General features: G+C 32.5%; 1 protein-coding gene across 2 annotated transcripts in view; it reads right to left on the bottom strand.

Annotated features, from left to right (window-relative positions):
* Nucleotides 1–193: 193 nt before the first annotated feature.
* Nucleotides 194–12,948, bottom strand: part of LOC115880900 — a 149,754-nt gene continuing 136,999 nt past the window's right edge. For both annotated transcript variants that reach the window (XM_030898226.1, XM_030898227.1), the window contains 4 exons: nucleotides 12,551–12,709; nucleotides 10,181–10,383; nucleotides 5,060–5,678; nucleotides 194–780 (listed from right to left, as the gene is read on the bottom strand). In XM_030898226.1, coding sequence (XP_030754086.1) covers nucleotides 484–780; nucleotides 5,060–5,678; nucleotides 10,181–10,383; nucleotides 12,551–12,709 — 1,278 coding nt within the window. In that variant the 3' untranslated portion in view covers nucleotides 194–483. The remainder of the gene's footprint in view (nucleotides 781–5,059; nucleotides 5,679–10,180; nucleotides 10,384–12,550; nucleotides 12,710–12,948) is intronic.

Here is a 12,948-nt window from a genome sequence, read left to right as displayed (position 1 = left end):
TATAAATATTTGTTATAATCGTGTTTATTAATAAAGCTTGTTTAATAAACGTAATCTATATTAATAACAACAACAGATTGATCTTTTTATTCAAAATTATTAAGTTTGATTCTGTAACAATCGACCCTAAAGATGCATTATACAATATATACTTTATCTCTTCTACCTCCATATTCCAAATAAAAGACCGATACTTATTAAACGAAAGTTTATTCAAATCAATTTAGAATACTGGGATTCCAATTTATTTAACGGCATAGCCAGAAAAGCAAAAATAAATACAGTCATTTTCAAAATTATAGCAAAACTTACATAAAAGTTAATAGGCAAAAGCCTTAATCTACCATTATAACTTAAGCCAAAATTCTTTATATAATACAAATCAATACAACAGAAATTTAATCTCCAAAAAATATTTTAAGAATTACAACATCCAAAAAAAAATAATACTCCCAAAAAAAAATTAGGCAATACTCGAAAAATTTAAACCCAAAGAACTTTCAAAGAGTGCTCGCTGGGTTCTGTTTGAACTGGATTAGAGTGCCATCTCTTATGGCTAGGTAGAGAGTTAGCCGACGCATTTTTTCTTATTGGATCCTGAGAAGGTTTCTGCCAGAGCTTGACGTCATGATTGGTCACTTCTTTCGCGTTGATGTACTCACTTCTCTTCTGCAAATCAACATCAGGAGAGGGTGAGGCCAACAGGGTCCTCTCAGAATGAACGCTGCTTTCATCAGATTCGTGGAGGATGCTTTTCAAGAAGATGCTTCTTGGAGAAACCTAAAATAAATGATATAACGATTATTATTTAATATTTTGACCTCATACTAGGAGACATCTAAGAAACGGATTACAAAATAAAAAAAAGAGAAAAAAACTTTCAACGTTACGTCATATATCGTTGTACCGGTTGTACCTTAGATCTTATAAACTTCGTGGATAAGTAAATTCGCATCATTTTTGTTGAAGACACATCATTGCCTGGAAACTTATATGGTGAAATTTTGATTAAATAATTTAGTACTCACTAAAAACACGGTATGTCGCTAGTGGTAGGAAAAATAATTTTTAGAGGTTACTAGTTTATTTGGTTGCCTGCAAAGGTTGCCTGTGATATGCATATACAGGGTGTTTCCTAATTAATCTAAAAAATAAAAAATCGTTAGGAAACGACTTAAGGTGGTCTCTTAATAAGTATATTTATTTTTTTCTCGGCAACCGTTTGATGAACAAGAAAAACTCAAAAGATCAATTTTGTTGAAAAAGGATGGCCACTCAAGAAAAAAATATATTTTCTTTAAAAAAGCAGTAGTGTACCATTTATGTTAAGCAAAATATCGATTTTTTTTAATTTTTAACACCCTGTAGTATCAGAAAGGAAGTATGGTTATATAAATGGTTATATAAAAAATGTTTTAAGAACACATGAGGAATCACACCACAATTTTTTAGACTAATTAGAAAACACTCTGTATATTGTCAACTTGACAATGATTGTTGATAAATCTAAAAATACCTTTTCTGTGAAAAAAGCCCGATTTTCGCAGGAAAAATTTTGATTTTTATTGAATTTGGGCCTGCGTCTGCAAATACCGGTATGTTTTTTAATATTCTATCGATCTAAATTTTAAATATCATAGTCAGAAATAGTTTTATTATTTATTAACTGTAAAAATGGTATACTTATAAGTTTTATCAAATATTGTGATTTACTTTCTACCTTGTAGTCAAAATTTATATTTAATAAACTGTAAAATATATATATATATATATATATATATATATATATATATATATAGGCCCATATATATATATATATATATATATATATATATATATATATATATATATATATATATATGCCAACAATATATCTCAGGCATAGGAATTACATGCATTGGAATGAAACGCCTATAAAAAGTCTATGCTTAAACAGAGATGGACAACAACTTCCCCGTTTCCACTTCCACTACGACTGTCTACTTAGACAAACTCCAATAAGATAACAAATTTTGAAAATTCCGCCACCTCCCATCCACTCATGATACCCATCTCCCTGCCCTTTATTTATCGCCATTATTTTATTTCCCTTCCCGCGCCTCCGCACCTCGCTATTCTGACTCCCGTCAGTTCATCACAGAGTTGCCAGGTCTACCGGTTTCGTCTGTAAGCTACCGATCTACCGATTTAAAGAAAAATCTAACGATATATTCAACTGCGTCTTTAGTTTTTACAATAGAAGCACTTATAAAAAGCTGACTTATTTGACTAAAAATTAAGCGACTGCCGTGTTGGAATCTGTATAATTTGACTTTATTATTGTTTCATTAAATTTTATTTAGTAATAACACACATACAGGTCATCGTTCTGTCTAGTTGCAGAGTTACAGAGATATTCCTAAAAATCCTTATTACTCCTTATTACTCCTTATTAGGCGCGGTATTGGCGACATGCCCGAAGAAGTTGATATCTTTTGAAAAGATTTTATTTCATTCATCTACTAAAGTTGAACCCATATTTTCCCCAAAAAATGTAAACAAAAAACAAAATTTAAGTTAAGAAACAACCTAAATTCGGACAAATATTTTAGTGATTTTCCCGTCAAAAAAATATATTAATATGAAAAAGAGTTGAGAGTTGCACAGCTTTCCCATTGAAATGAAATTAATTTTAGATATCACTGATCAAAATTTGTACAAAGGTAAAAAGTGACTGCTACACTAATTTGTGACTGCTATCCCTACTTGTTATAGTTTTATATGTTTTTATTAATATATTAATATTATTTAATTCAATATTTTTTTTAATATTAAATAATATACCTAGCTATTTCTAATTCTTGTTATATTTATTATATTTGTATTTTATTTGAGTGATCTATTATTACGACACATAGGAATGCTAATTTTGGACTTAAATATTATATTTTATTTCGTTTCTGTACTTTTAATTTTTGTTGAAGATCTACCGAGAATTTTGTTCTCGTATGGAATTATAATCTAACAAACCCGGCAACCCTGTTCGTCTACTCCTTATAAAGTTTTTTTCGGCCTAATTCCTTTGTCACAGCCGCGGCTTTGTGAAGCGCCGCCGCCGACCGACTGTGTCGGGGCGACTGCTAGGAAGATCGTACAGTATTGCCATTTCATAGAATTGCACTTGCTATTTTAGAAATGATATCAAAGTTTTGCATGTTACTTTTCGTTTTAGAAAGAAGTTATGTGCCTAGAGAAAACATTCGTAAAATTGTTTCGTACTTTATTTAATATTTCATTAAGTAGGCAAGATAATGGGATTAGAAGATTTAGGATTTTGACAAGCCAACATAATTTCGATTTAATTGAATGGCAACACTGTCCGTCCTGTTTCTATTTTTTCGATTCTGTTCTATTAGTAGGCGGTAGCCCCCACACAAGCGTCTTAGAGACCCGCCCGGCGCCCCCTCTCGCAGGGGCTCTCTCGTCGTATCACTTCTATGACCACTTCCCCTATACGATGGTAGGGAAAAGACACTTTATCCGTCTCTGTTGCACTGCAGTGTATTTTGCAGCCTTACCATCTTTTTTTATCGCATTGAAAACCTCCTATTGCTAATATTCCTTTGCCAGTAGTGTATATATATTCTTATGTTTTATTAAAGTTACTCTGATATACTAATATATCAGTGTAACTTTAAAACTAAATCCTTTGAAATCAAATATAAACATATAAAATATTTACAGCAGAAAATGCAAAGGCGCTGAGTTAAACGTAGTCTCTACTAAAAACACGGAGGGGCGCTTTGACCAAAATTTTACTATTAAGTTTCATATCTTTAGTTTGTCAGTGCCGTTCTAATTTTATTTAAAAAATGTAAAACTGTGATGTAGGGTAGACGTGGGGTAGACTCAATATTTTTTTTTTATTTTACGTTGTGAATAAATGTTGGTAGTTATTAAAATTGTTATAAAAACGTATTATTATAATAAAAATAGACAAGTTTTAATAATTATGTATTAACACAAACATCCGATACGCTACTGAAGCAGGTAAGTCAAATTGACGTATCTAAATTCTTTGACATCTAATCTTTGACAAGTAGTAAATAAAAGCAAAAATGCGAGAAAAAATATATAATTAGTTAATTTAAGTGAATTTCATAAATGATCGGTTTACTACACGTATGTATATCATATTATTGCGGACCCCTGTGGACTCGACCTAACCTAACTATATGTCCCGCCCTCAGATAACCTTAACATCGCATTAAAGAATAGACATCGTAATAATTCATTCGAAGTTTCGAGAAGAATCGAATTCCACTGGAATGGAGTAGTACATACGAGAACAATCGAAACCTTCTCTATGCACCTAACGATCTATGGATTATTCGAGAAATCTTTAGCTGTGGGTATAAAGGCCGGCGGCTAGAGCCTAGAGAGGGCAGACATAAATCGACGAGTACAGTTGACGCGCTAAAATTCAAAATAAATTCTTTCTAGATAAATAATTATAAATCGTTTGTAAATAGTTCTTTAAGTTTCTTTTATCGTTATTATTTTTGTTAATTAGTGTTAAATAAATAGTGTTTAAATAAATTGTGACTTTCTATCCACACGGAACCGACGAAAAACGCAACTATATAGTCACTTACTAGCGAAAAGTTGTTTCATTATTTCACTCGATTTTTGCCGAGATCTACCGCACGCTACACAACCAAATATTTTACAGTCTTTTTCGATAAATCGCGATTGTGTCACTATTAATTTAAGTTCTGCCACAAATTCTATCTAGATTTACTACCTTTATACAACTATCAGTAGTAGAATAAATAATAAATAACATAAAATAAGCTCCGTAAAGACTGACAAATCCACAAAATTTCAAATCAAATTCAAATGTGTCAAATGAATCGTCAAACAGAACTGTCAAGGATCCCCACCCTAGAGTGCTTTTTCCGCCCACCATGCATGAATACATGGATAGCATTATGCTCCTTCCTTAGTCTTCTTATTCAAAGGTATCAACCTTTACAGATAACGGACGCATGAAGATCAAGCTAAATAATTAAACAGTTACCTCATCTATGGCAGTGGAATTCACCAACGGTAAACCAACATCTTGGAACGAAGTCATAGAAGAAAAACCACTCTCGTCTTCCATCGAACTAATACTTCCAGCAGGTGGGGAACTGGAGGATTTGTCTCCATTTTTGCTCCTCGTCTCTAAAAAATCCACCATTTCTCTCATAGGATCTTCAGCGCCGGCAGATTTTTCCAATCGTTCGACGCCAGACAGAGAAAACGATTCACTTTCGGCCACCGATCCTCTGGCCGAGTCGCATCGAGAATATTTTCCTGGCGAGGTTCTCTTCACGTCGTTCAATTGCAGAGACAGTTTTCGATTAAAGGCCGTCCCAATGCGGATATCGTGCTCGGGTAATATTAGCTTGGGAGTCAAGCTGAAACTGGTGGCTCGTTGCGGTTGCTTCTGGGAATCGCTGGGAAACTCTTTGGCAAGCTGGGCAAGAAACTCAATGTCGGTTGGTCCGTCGGAACTGTCGCCGTTTTCTGAAACCGTCAAGTTGGGCTCTTGGGTGCTGAGAAGAGATTGGGCGGTGCGCAATAAACGGAAGGCTTCTTGGGCGAGTTTTTCTGGGGGTATCTCGTCCGGTGAAACATCCTTTTTGTTGTTGTTCCTAAAATATAATTAATTGCTTTATAACTATCCACACTGATAAAAAAGATAGACTTGAACTAAAGTCGTCATCGTTCTTGAAAAAAAAAATTAGTGGCAAGAGAATTTATTTTGGTGTAAAAGAGAATATTTTGCCTGAAGAAAAACTCTCTTAAATCAAGAAAACTTGTTCTCTTGAAAAATTCGAAAATCTCTCTTGAATCTATTTTCATTCAACCAAGTGCTAGTTATTTTGTTTTAAGATAATATATACATATACCATATAACATGGCCATTTTCCCAATAGCTAAATTTTCTCTCTTAATAACCTCTTTTTAATAGACTCTTTTGATGAAAAATAATAAGACACGCAAAGACGATGACGAAACACGGTATTATAAAATCAGTCGGCAGTCCGATCAGTCGCACGTCGCATTTCATAGGTCGCACACTTACGCACGGGTTTTGTTGCTTGGAATTTTCCACTTGGAATTTTGCATAATTTGCTTTTTAAACGCATATCGTATAACAAATTAGTGATCGTTATTGCATTTGTCATTTTTATGGACAAATTTAATTTTAATATGGATATATGGATTCTTTAAAGGAGTTTCTGAAAAAATGGAAATTAGAGCATTTATTTGCTATATTTGAACGTAAGAGACATTTACCTAATGCACCTGTTTAGATAATGCATGCATGACTATAGATAAATTAAGAATATAGGTATCGATATTTTTATGCAAATAATTATTACAAAAATTTTAGAATTTCAAGTCGTCGTATTAAAAAAATTCAAGATGTGACCAAAGCTTATAATTTTAATAATTTGTTTGCTTTATTTTGATTAATCGTGATGTAACATTTTTTTGTAATTTGTAGAGTGATGAACCACCCCAAAAAATACCAAGGAGTGAAGAAGCAGAAATAACTACTATCGTGGAAAATAATATCACTTTACTTACTACAGACCAGGAAAACCTAAATTTATCAGAAAATAATATACCTCGTAATATGCCTGTATATGCCTGTACATGATGTATAGACTTCTCTTAGATCAAAATAAATTTTAGTTGAGTCAATGGTATTCGCTATTGGTTTAAGAAAAGTCTCTTTAATCAAGAAATGTCCCTTTTCAATCAAGAATTTTTGCATGAATCAAAGAGACTATTGTTCTTGTAGCAAGAACTTGTCATCGCAATATATGTCAAAGAATAGTGTCATCGCAATCTCCTAAGGCCGCCATAAGAGAAGACTGGTATTATGTAGTGGTGTCCAGAATTCCACCTCCTTACACAGCGAATCAATTTGCGCACTATGTTGAAGAGAAACTAGGAACCACCGATTTCATCAGATGCTTTCCAATGCTGAAAAATAAGGACAGTTCCCATTCCGATTTCAAAATTGGAGTGCAAAAGAGGTGTCACTTAGTGAAGCTTAAGGACATAAATATGTGGCCACCGGGCACCATGATAGATTCAACCTCAACATCCTTAAACCAAGCTTCGTTAACTTCTTCGGCTGAACCTGCTCAAAATCTCAAAATAAACATCATTGAGAACCGCAAGCTTCCTCACCTACTTGACCCACCACTGGCAACTATGCCAAGGGAGGTAAGAACTATTAAGATTGGTTCTGACTTGCAAGTCCCTGGCGATGGAAAATCCAGAAATTATTGTGCAGGGAAGTACGAAGATAGATGGTTTGGTAGTTATGGACCCGATGACTCCACCTATAGTACGGCTGTCTCAGGACTCAGATGCGGTAAATGGACGTTACGTGTTGGCCAGGTTGAGGGACCCCTCCATTTTGAAATCTCTTAGGCTATTCCTTGCCTATCTTCACGACCAACCATCCAGTGTGTGTTTTGAAGGACACACTAGTACCAGCATCAATTTGATGCTTGCATCAGAAGGGCTACCTAGTGACCTGGACTCCTTGCGCAAGTTGTACTACCGCTTTCACAACGCCTATGGTATTGGTTCAACTGAAGTTGATGCAGATCTTTCAGCTTTCAGGTCATTATTTTCTGCGGAGAGCCTTCTACGACTTCAAAAGATTAGGGAAAGTCAAGGCAAATATTATTCCAGTAGGTAGCTCCCCAAATAGGAGTAAAAATTTTTAGTTGAATTGACGCGAACAGAGGATCAAGCACCTGAAAAATTAAGCGATAGCAAGCTTGGTATATTCCTTATTCCTTATTAACATTAAGTAAAAGACTAGAGTGGATACGACAAAAGATCCAGGTAATGGTTGTCATCCACAGAGTCAAATCTCTCAAGTGGCAATGGGCAGGACACCTGGCAAGAAGGACGGCCAACAGATGGACCACAAAAATTACAGCATGGTACGAGGGATTAAGAGACCTAGAAGAAGACCGAACTTGAGATAGGACCATGATATCAGGAAATTAGCAGGTATACCTTGAGCCCGCATAGCCAACAATAGACAACAATGCTAACATAATTGGAAATGGTTGAATAAGATGAAAATGATCATGATGATTCTTAAGTGTACTGTTTAGATTTACTTAGTAATCTCAAAATGGTAGATTATTCTTTTAAAATTATGGTGTCAGAAATAATTGTCAAGTCATTATAATTACTACAGAAATTAAGATTTCTAATATTGATACTAAATTATACACAATTGTTGGATAGGGTATGTAGGATTTGTCATTTATTTTTGTAGGTCGTCTACCTAGTTTTTTCTTAAGTAGGTAATAAGTTAATATGACTAGCGATAGTTCATAAAGTTTACAACTTATATTTTCCTAAGTTAGCCTAAAAATCAAAATTCAATGTTTGTGAAAGTTATTTTCGAAGCACCTTAGAATTTTGACGACGGTGAGACAGTCACTGTCAAAATTAAAGAAGTTTGGTTAACGATAATAATTAATAAATTTTCAATTAATGTTGTTGCATAGTAACAACATTAATTGAAACGTAAATAAAATAAGACAATAATAAATCGATTAATTCTAGTTTTTAAACTTTTTGTCGTCTGAAAGTCAATTACCGGTGGCGGCTAGAAACCTAACTTTTAACTTTAACGCACAAGGATATTTCAACCCAGTATATTACAGCGCTGTTCCTTTGAATGATAATAGACAACCAACACTTATGGACAGTTACGTCATAATACTTTAAAAGTGAAAATCAAAGCCTGCTTGATAATAAATATTTTAGATCGAGCATATTTACACAAGACTCCGTTTTGTCATTTTCTCATTTCAATCTTTTCAGTTAGAGAATATATATCATTTTGGAAAATAATAATGTACAATAACTCTTTTTTACTTATGGTATATTCTGTTTTTTTTTCTCAGGTAAAATTTCAACAGACGATGACAGAAGAAAAGCAGATGACGTCCCATACCAATCTATTTATTTTACTAAAAAAAGTTTGTAATAATTTTTAAGTTACCTATGGATGGGTTTAAATATAAATCCGTCATGCGTCGTGTCTTCTTGTTTTTAACCAGTTTTATTGGTTTATTTAAAAAATGACAGATCGTATTTCAATTTTATTGGTTTGACGGAACGATGAACGACAAACGGACGCCGATGCGTATGAACTCGCCTTTAGATTTTTGTCGTTTTTGACGCTTGTCAAAGTCTTGCCAAATTATAGGTTATAATTTTGTGTCAATTTTTGTTAAATACCCTGCGTTTTGGAAGATGGTGCATTTTGATTCGTATTATTACGTGTGTTTCGTGTCTTTTGAAGTCAAGTGGAGGAAAAATCGAGTGAAAATTAACTGTAGACCTAGAGCACAGTTTATGGTTAATACACGCTGCCCAGGCAGAAAGTCTTATACACCAATGAAGTTGCCATCGATAAAGTTTGTATTCCATTTCGTCGTAGATAAGTGCATCTCGTATATAAGGATCAAACTAAACACATACTAAAAACTGGAGTAGCTGTAAAATATCGATATCACACAATAGGTAAATAATGGATTTTAGTACTGCAGAAAAATAATGTCAAAAGGTACTGATTTAAAAAAAATTAAGATTAAAGTTAATTAATCAACCTTTAAGGTATAAAATTTGGTAGGTGTTATTATTAATAAAATAGTTTGTTGTATTCACCTATGTTGTTTTATTTATACCTGTAGAATATTACAAATTTGTATTTGTACATAAGTTATATTGATAAATATAATCATAAATGCGGGTAGTTTCATAAAGCTTGAAAGTAAATAGTTCTTTTTTATATTTTTTTGGTATGTAGTGTCTTGTTCTTGTTTGTTTTGTATTAACACATACCGTTTTTATTAAATAAAATAACTCGATTACATTTTTTCAGTTTTATATAGTTTTTTTCACAATATTTTGAAGTAATCACTTGTCATCTTGTCAATCAAATTTTAAATATATCGCTATGCGTTCCAGTTGTACCAACTTATTTCTTTGTATAATAAAATAAACTACTTTGAAATTAAAATGACAGACACATCTATCACTGTCAAGGATCTTCTCGTTGGACAGACTATAGTAATTTTAAATAACGGCAACTTACCAGGTGTTAAGATGTTCCTCTATTAGTGATCTTTGGCTTTGAGTGTTGTTGTCGATAACGATATGATGTTCGCTTTTTGATCTTGGCACTGTATTTTTCCTATTTAAACGACTGCCTAACGTTCCTAAGCTTATATGGGCTTTCTCCAAAAAAGTTACTACTTGCTTCATAACTGCCTTATACATTTCACGACTTTTGTCAATCTAAAAAAGAGGATACTTTAAAACATAACGCTATATTTCAGAAAACATGGTGGGTATATTTTGTAATGTAAAATACCGTATGATCGAAAAAAAAACGACGTCTACCTACATATTTTTTAACTGGTTTGAAGAATATTACATTTTCGTCCGAACCTGTATAAAACTACTGAGTAAAAAATTTACAATTACATTTTTTTACGTAAAAAATGTATCCTGCTAAAAATCGTTACGAGTAATGGTTCTCGAGATATATCATGAGATGTATCATCGAGATGTATGTATGTGTACACAGGGTGTTTCAAAACAAATGCGAAAAACTTCAGGGGGTGATTCCTTGTTCAAAATAAAGGGTAGTTTGCTTCATAAACGTTGAGTCAAAAGGCAACCATTAGGGAGATATCGCGGTACAAAGATGGCGGAAAAATAATGTTTTTATTTTTTATCTTGAAAACAAAAAGAGATAGACTAATGAAATTTTATGGAAGCATTACTGTTATGAAAACACACTTTCAAGTAATTTTTTTACTTTTTTAAAATGAGTGGAAGGGGTTGAAATAAAGTACCTCTATCATTCTTGTTAACGAAATTTAAAGAAAAATCTTATCAAACACATGCAAATGCTTTAATTTGGATAGCTTTAGTTTGTTTAGAAACTGTTTTATCTCTTGTGTTTTTTTGACAAAACTCACCGATTTGAAATTAAAAAATAAAATGTAAAGCATTACATGTCAGGACAAAAAACATTTTTAGATTAAGAATCTAGTGATAATAACGATAATAATAATCATCTAGATAATAACGTATTGCAGTAGAGTAATGTCAAATAAAATAATATTAGGAACATCCTAAAAAGTAACAGCGGCCGACTAGATTTTTTCCTATAAAAATTACAGCAGCCCACTAGATTCTTTATCAGAAAATGTTTTTTGTCCTGACATGTAATGCTTTACATTATATTTTTTAATTTCAAATCGGTGAGTTTTATCAAAAATATACAAGAGATAAAAAAGTTTCTAAACAAACTAAACTATCCAAATTAATTTTTTTGCATGTGTTTGATAAGATTCTTTAAATTTCGTTAACAAGAATGATAGGGGTAGTTTATTTCAACCCCTTCCACTCATTTTAAAAAAGTGAAAAAATTACCAGAAAGTGTGTTTTCATAACAGTAATGCTTCCATAAAATTTAATTAGTCTATCTCTTTTCGTTTTCAAGATAAAAATAAGAACATTATTTTTCCGCCATCTTTGTACCGCGATATCTCCCTAATGGTTGACTTTTGACCCAACGTTTATGAAGCAAACTACCCTTTATTTTGAACAAGGAATCACCCCCTGAAGTTTTTCGCATTTGTTTTGAAACACCCTGTATATCGTAGGCGTATTGTAAAAACCAGGCTTATTATAATACGGGGCCTAGGCTGGGTATATTATTTATTGGGACCACCCTGTATATCGCTAATTTATTCATTTTTTTAAATCCTCTTTACAGATCTAAAATGCAACTTCTCGCGACAAAGAACCGCGAACTTTCGTTCAATACTACTAATACTTGATCTATTCACTTTTACAGACTTAAACCACCCATATATTTCATCTATAGGTACGTAATGTACAAAAACTGAAATTAATGACATAATCTCTTAAACTTATATATTTATAGCATCTCTATTTAAATCAATAAAGAAGAAATTCGCTAATTTTAACCGATTTCTACTGGAAACGGAAATCAATTATTATAGCTGAGGAGATATCATTTCGCAAAAAAATAATTTTTATCACTACAAGCGAGCCAATTTGCTTAAATTATTCAAATTAATTAGTATGGGAAACATCATTATAAAGATTTTCAATAGTCAGATACTACCTACCAATAATAAATTCAAATAAACATACATTTTACACGGTTAAAGAACCTTCATTACAGAACAGTAATTTTAATGGCATAATTATAAGGAGATTTTTTTTTCATTGTGTGCAAGTAAAATCATATATTATTATTTATGGATAAGGAAAAGTGAGGAAATAATTATCTTAATGTAATTGTACATATAGTAATATTTTACACATGATAGTAACTACTAAACCTTACATAAATGTTTAGTCTAAACATGTCAATAATAAACATATTTCAAGATTTTATAGGGATATAAGATCGCATACGTACCTCTTTTAATTGCCATTGCAAAGTATCTATTTTATTCTGACTGTAAATGTTTTCCACTGGAATTTCATTTCTCCTAAGGCCGCTCATCGACAGTCTCCTTGACACGATACTGCCGCAAGAGAATCGTCTCGATTCGTCCACGTTCAGACTTTTGCTATTCTGAAATAGAACAACATTAATAATATATTACAATATCCTGAATAATAAAAGTGATTTTATACAGGGTTTTCCACGGAGAGAACTGATGGATTATTAAAAGATTCTTAGTACGTACACTCATAAAAAAGATAGACTTGAATTAAAGTCGTCATCGTTCTTGAAAAAAAAAATTAGTGGCAAGAGAATTTATTTTAGGGTAAAAGAAAATATTTTGCCTGAAGAAAAACTCTCTTAACTCA

This window comes from Sitophilus oryzae, unplaced genomic scaffold, assembly GCF_002938485.1.
Source record: "Sitophilus oryzae breed Bouriz unplaced genomic scaffold, Soryzae_2.0 scaffold_1660_pilon_pilon, whole genome shotgun sequence".
In the NCBI taxonomy this organism is placed as follows: domain Eukaryota; kingdom Metazoa; phylum Arthropoda; class Insecta; order Coleoptera; family Curculionidae; genus Sitophilus; species Sitophilus oryzae.
This window is presented reverse-complemented; position numbering and strand designations above follow the sequence as displayed.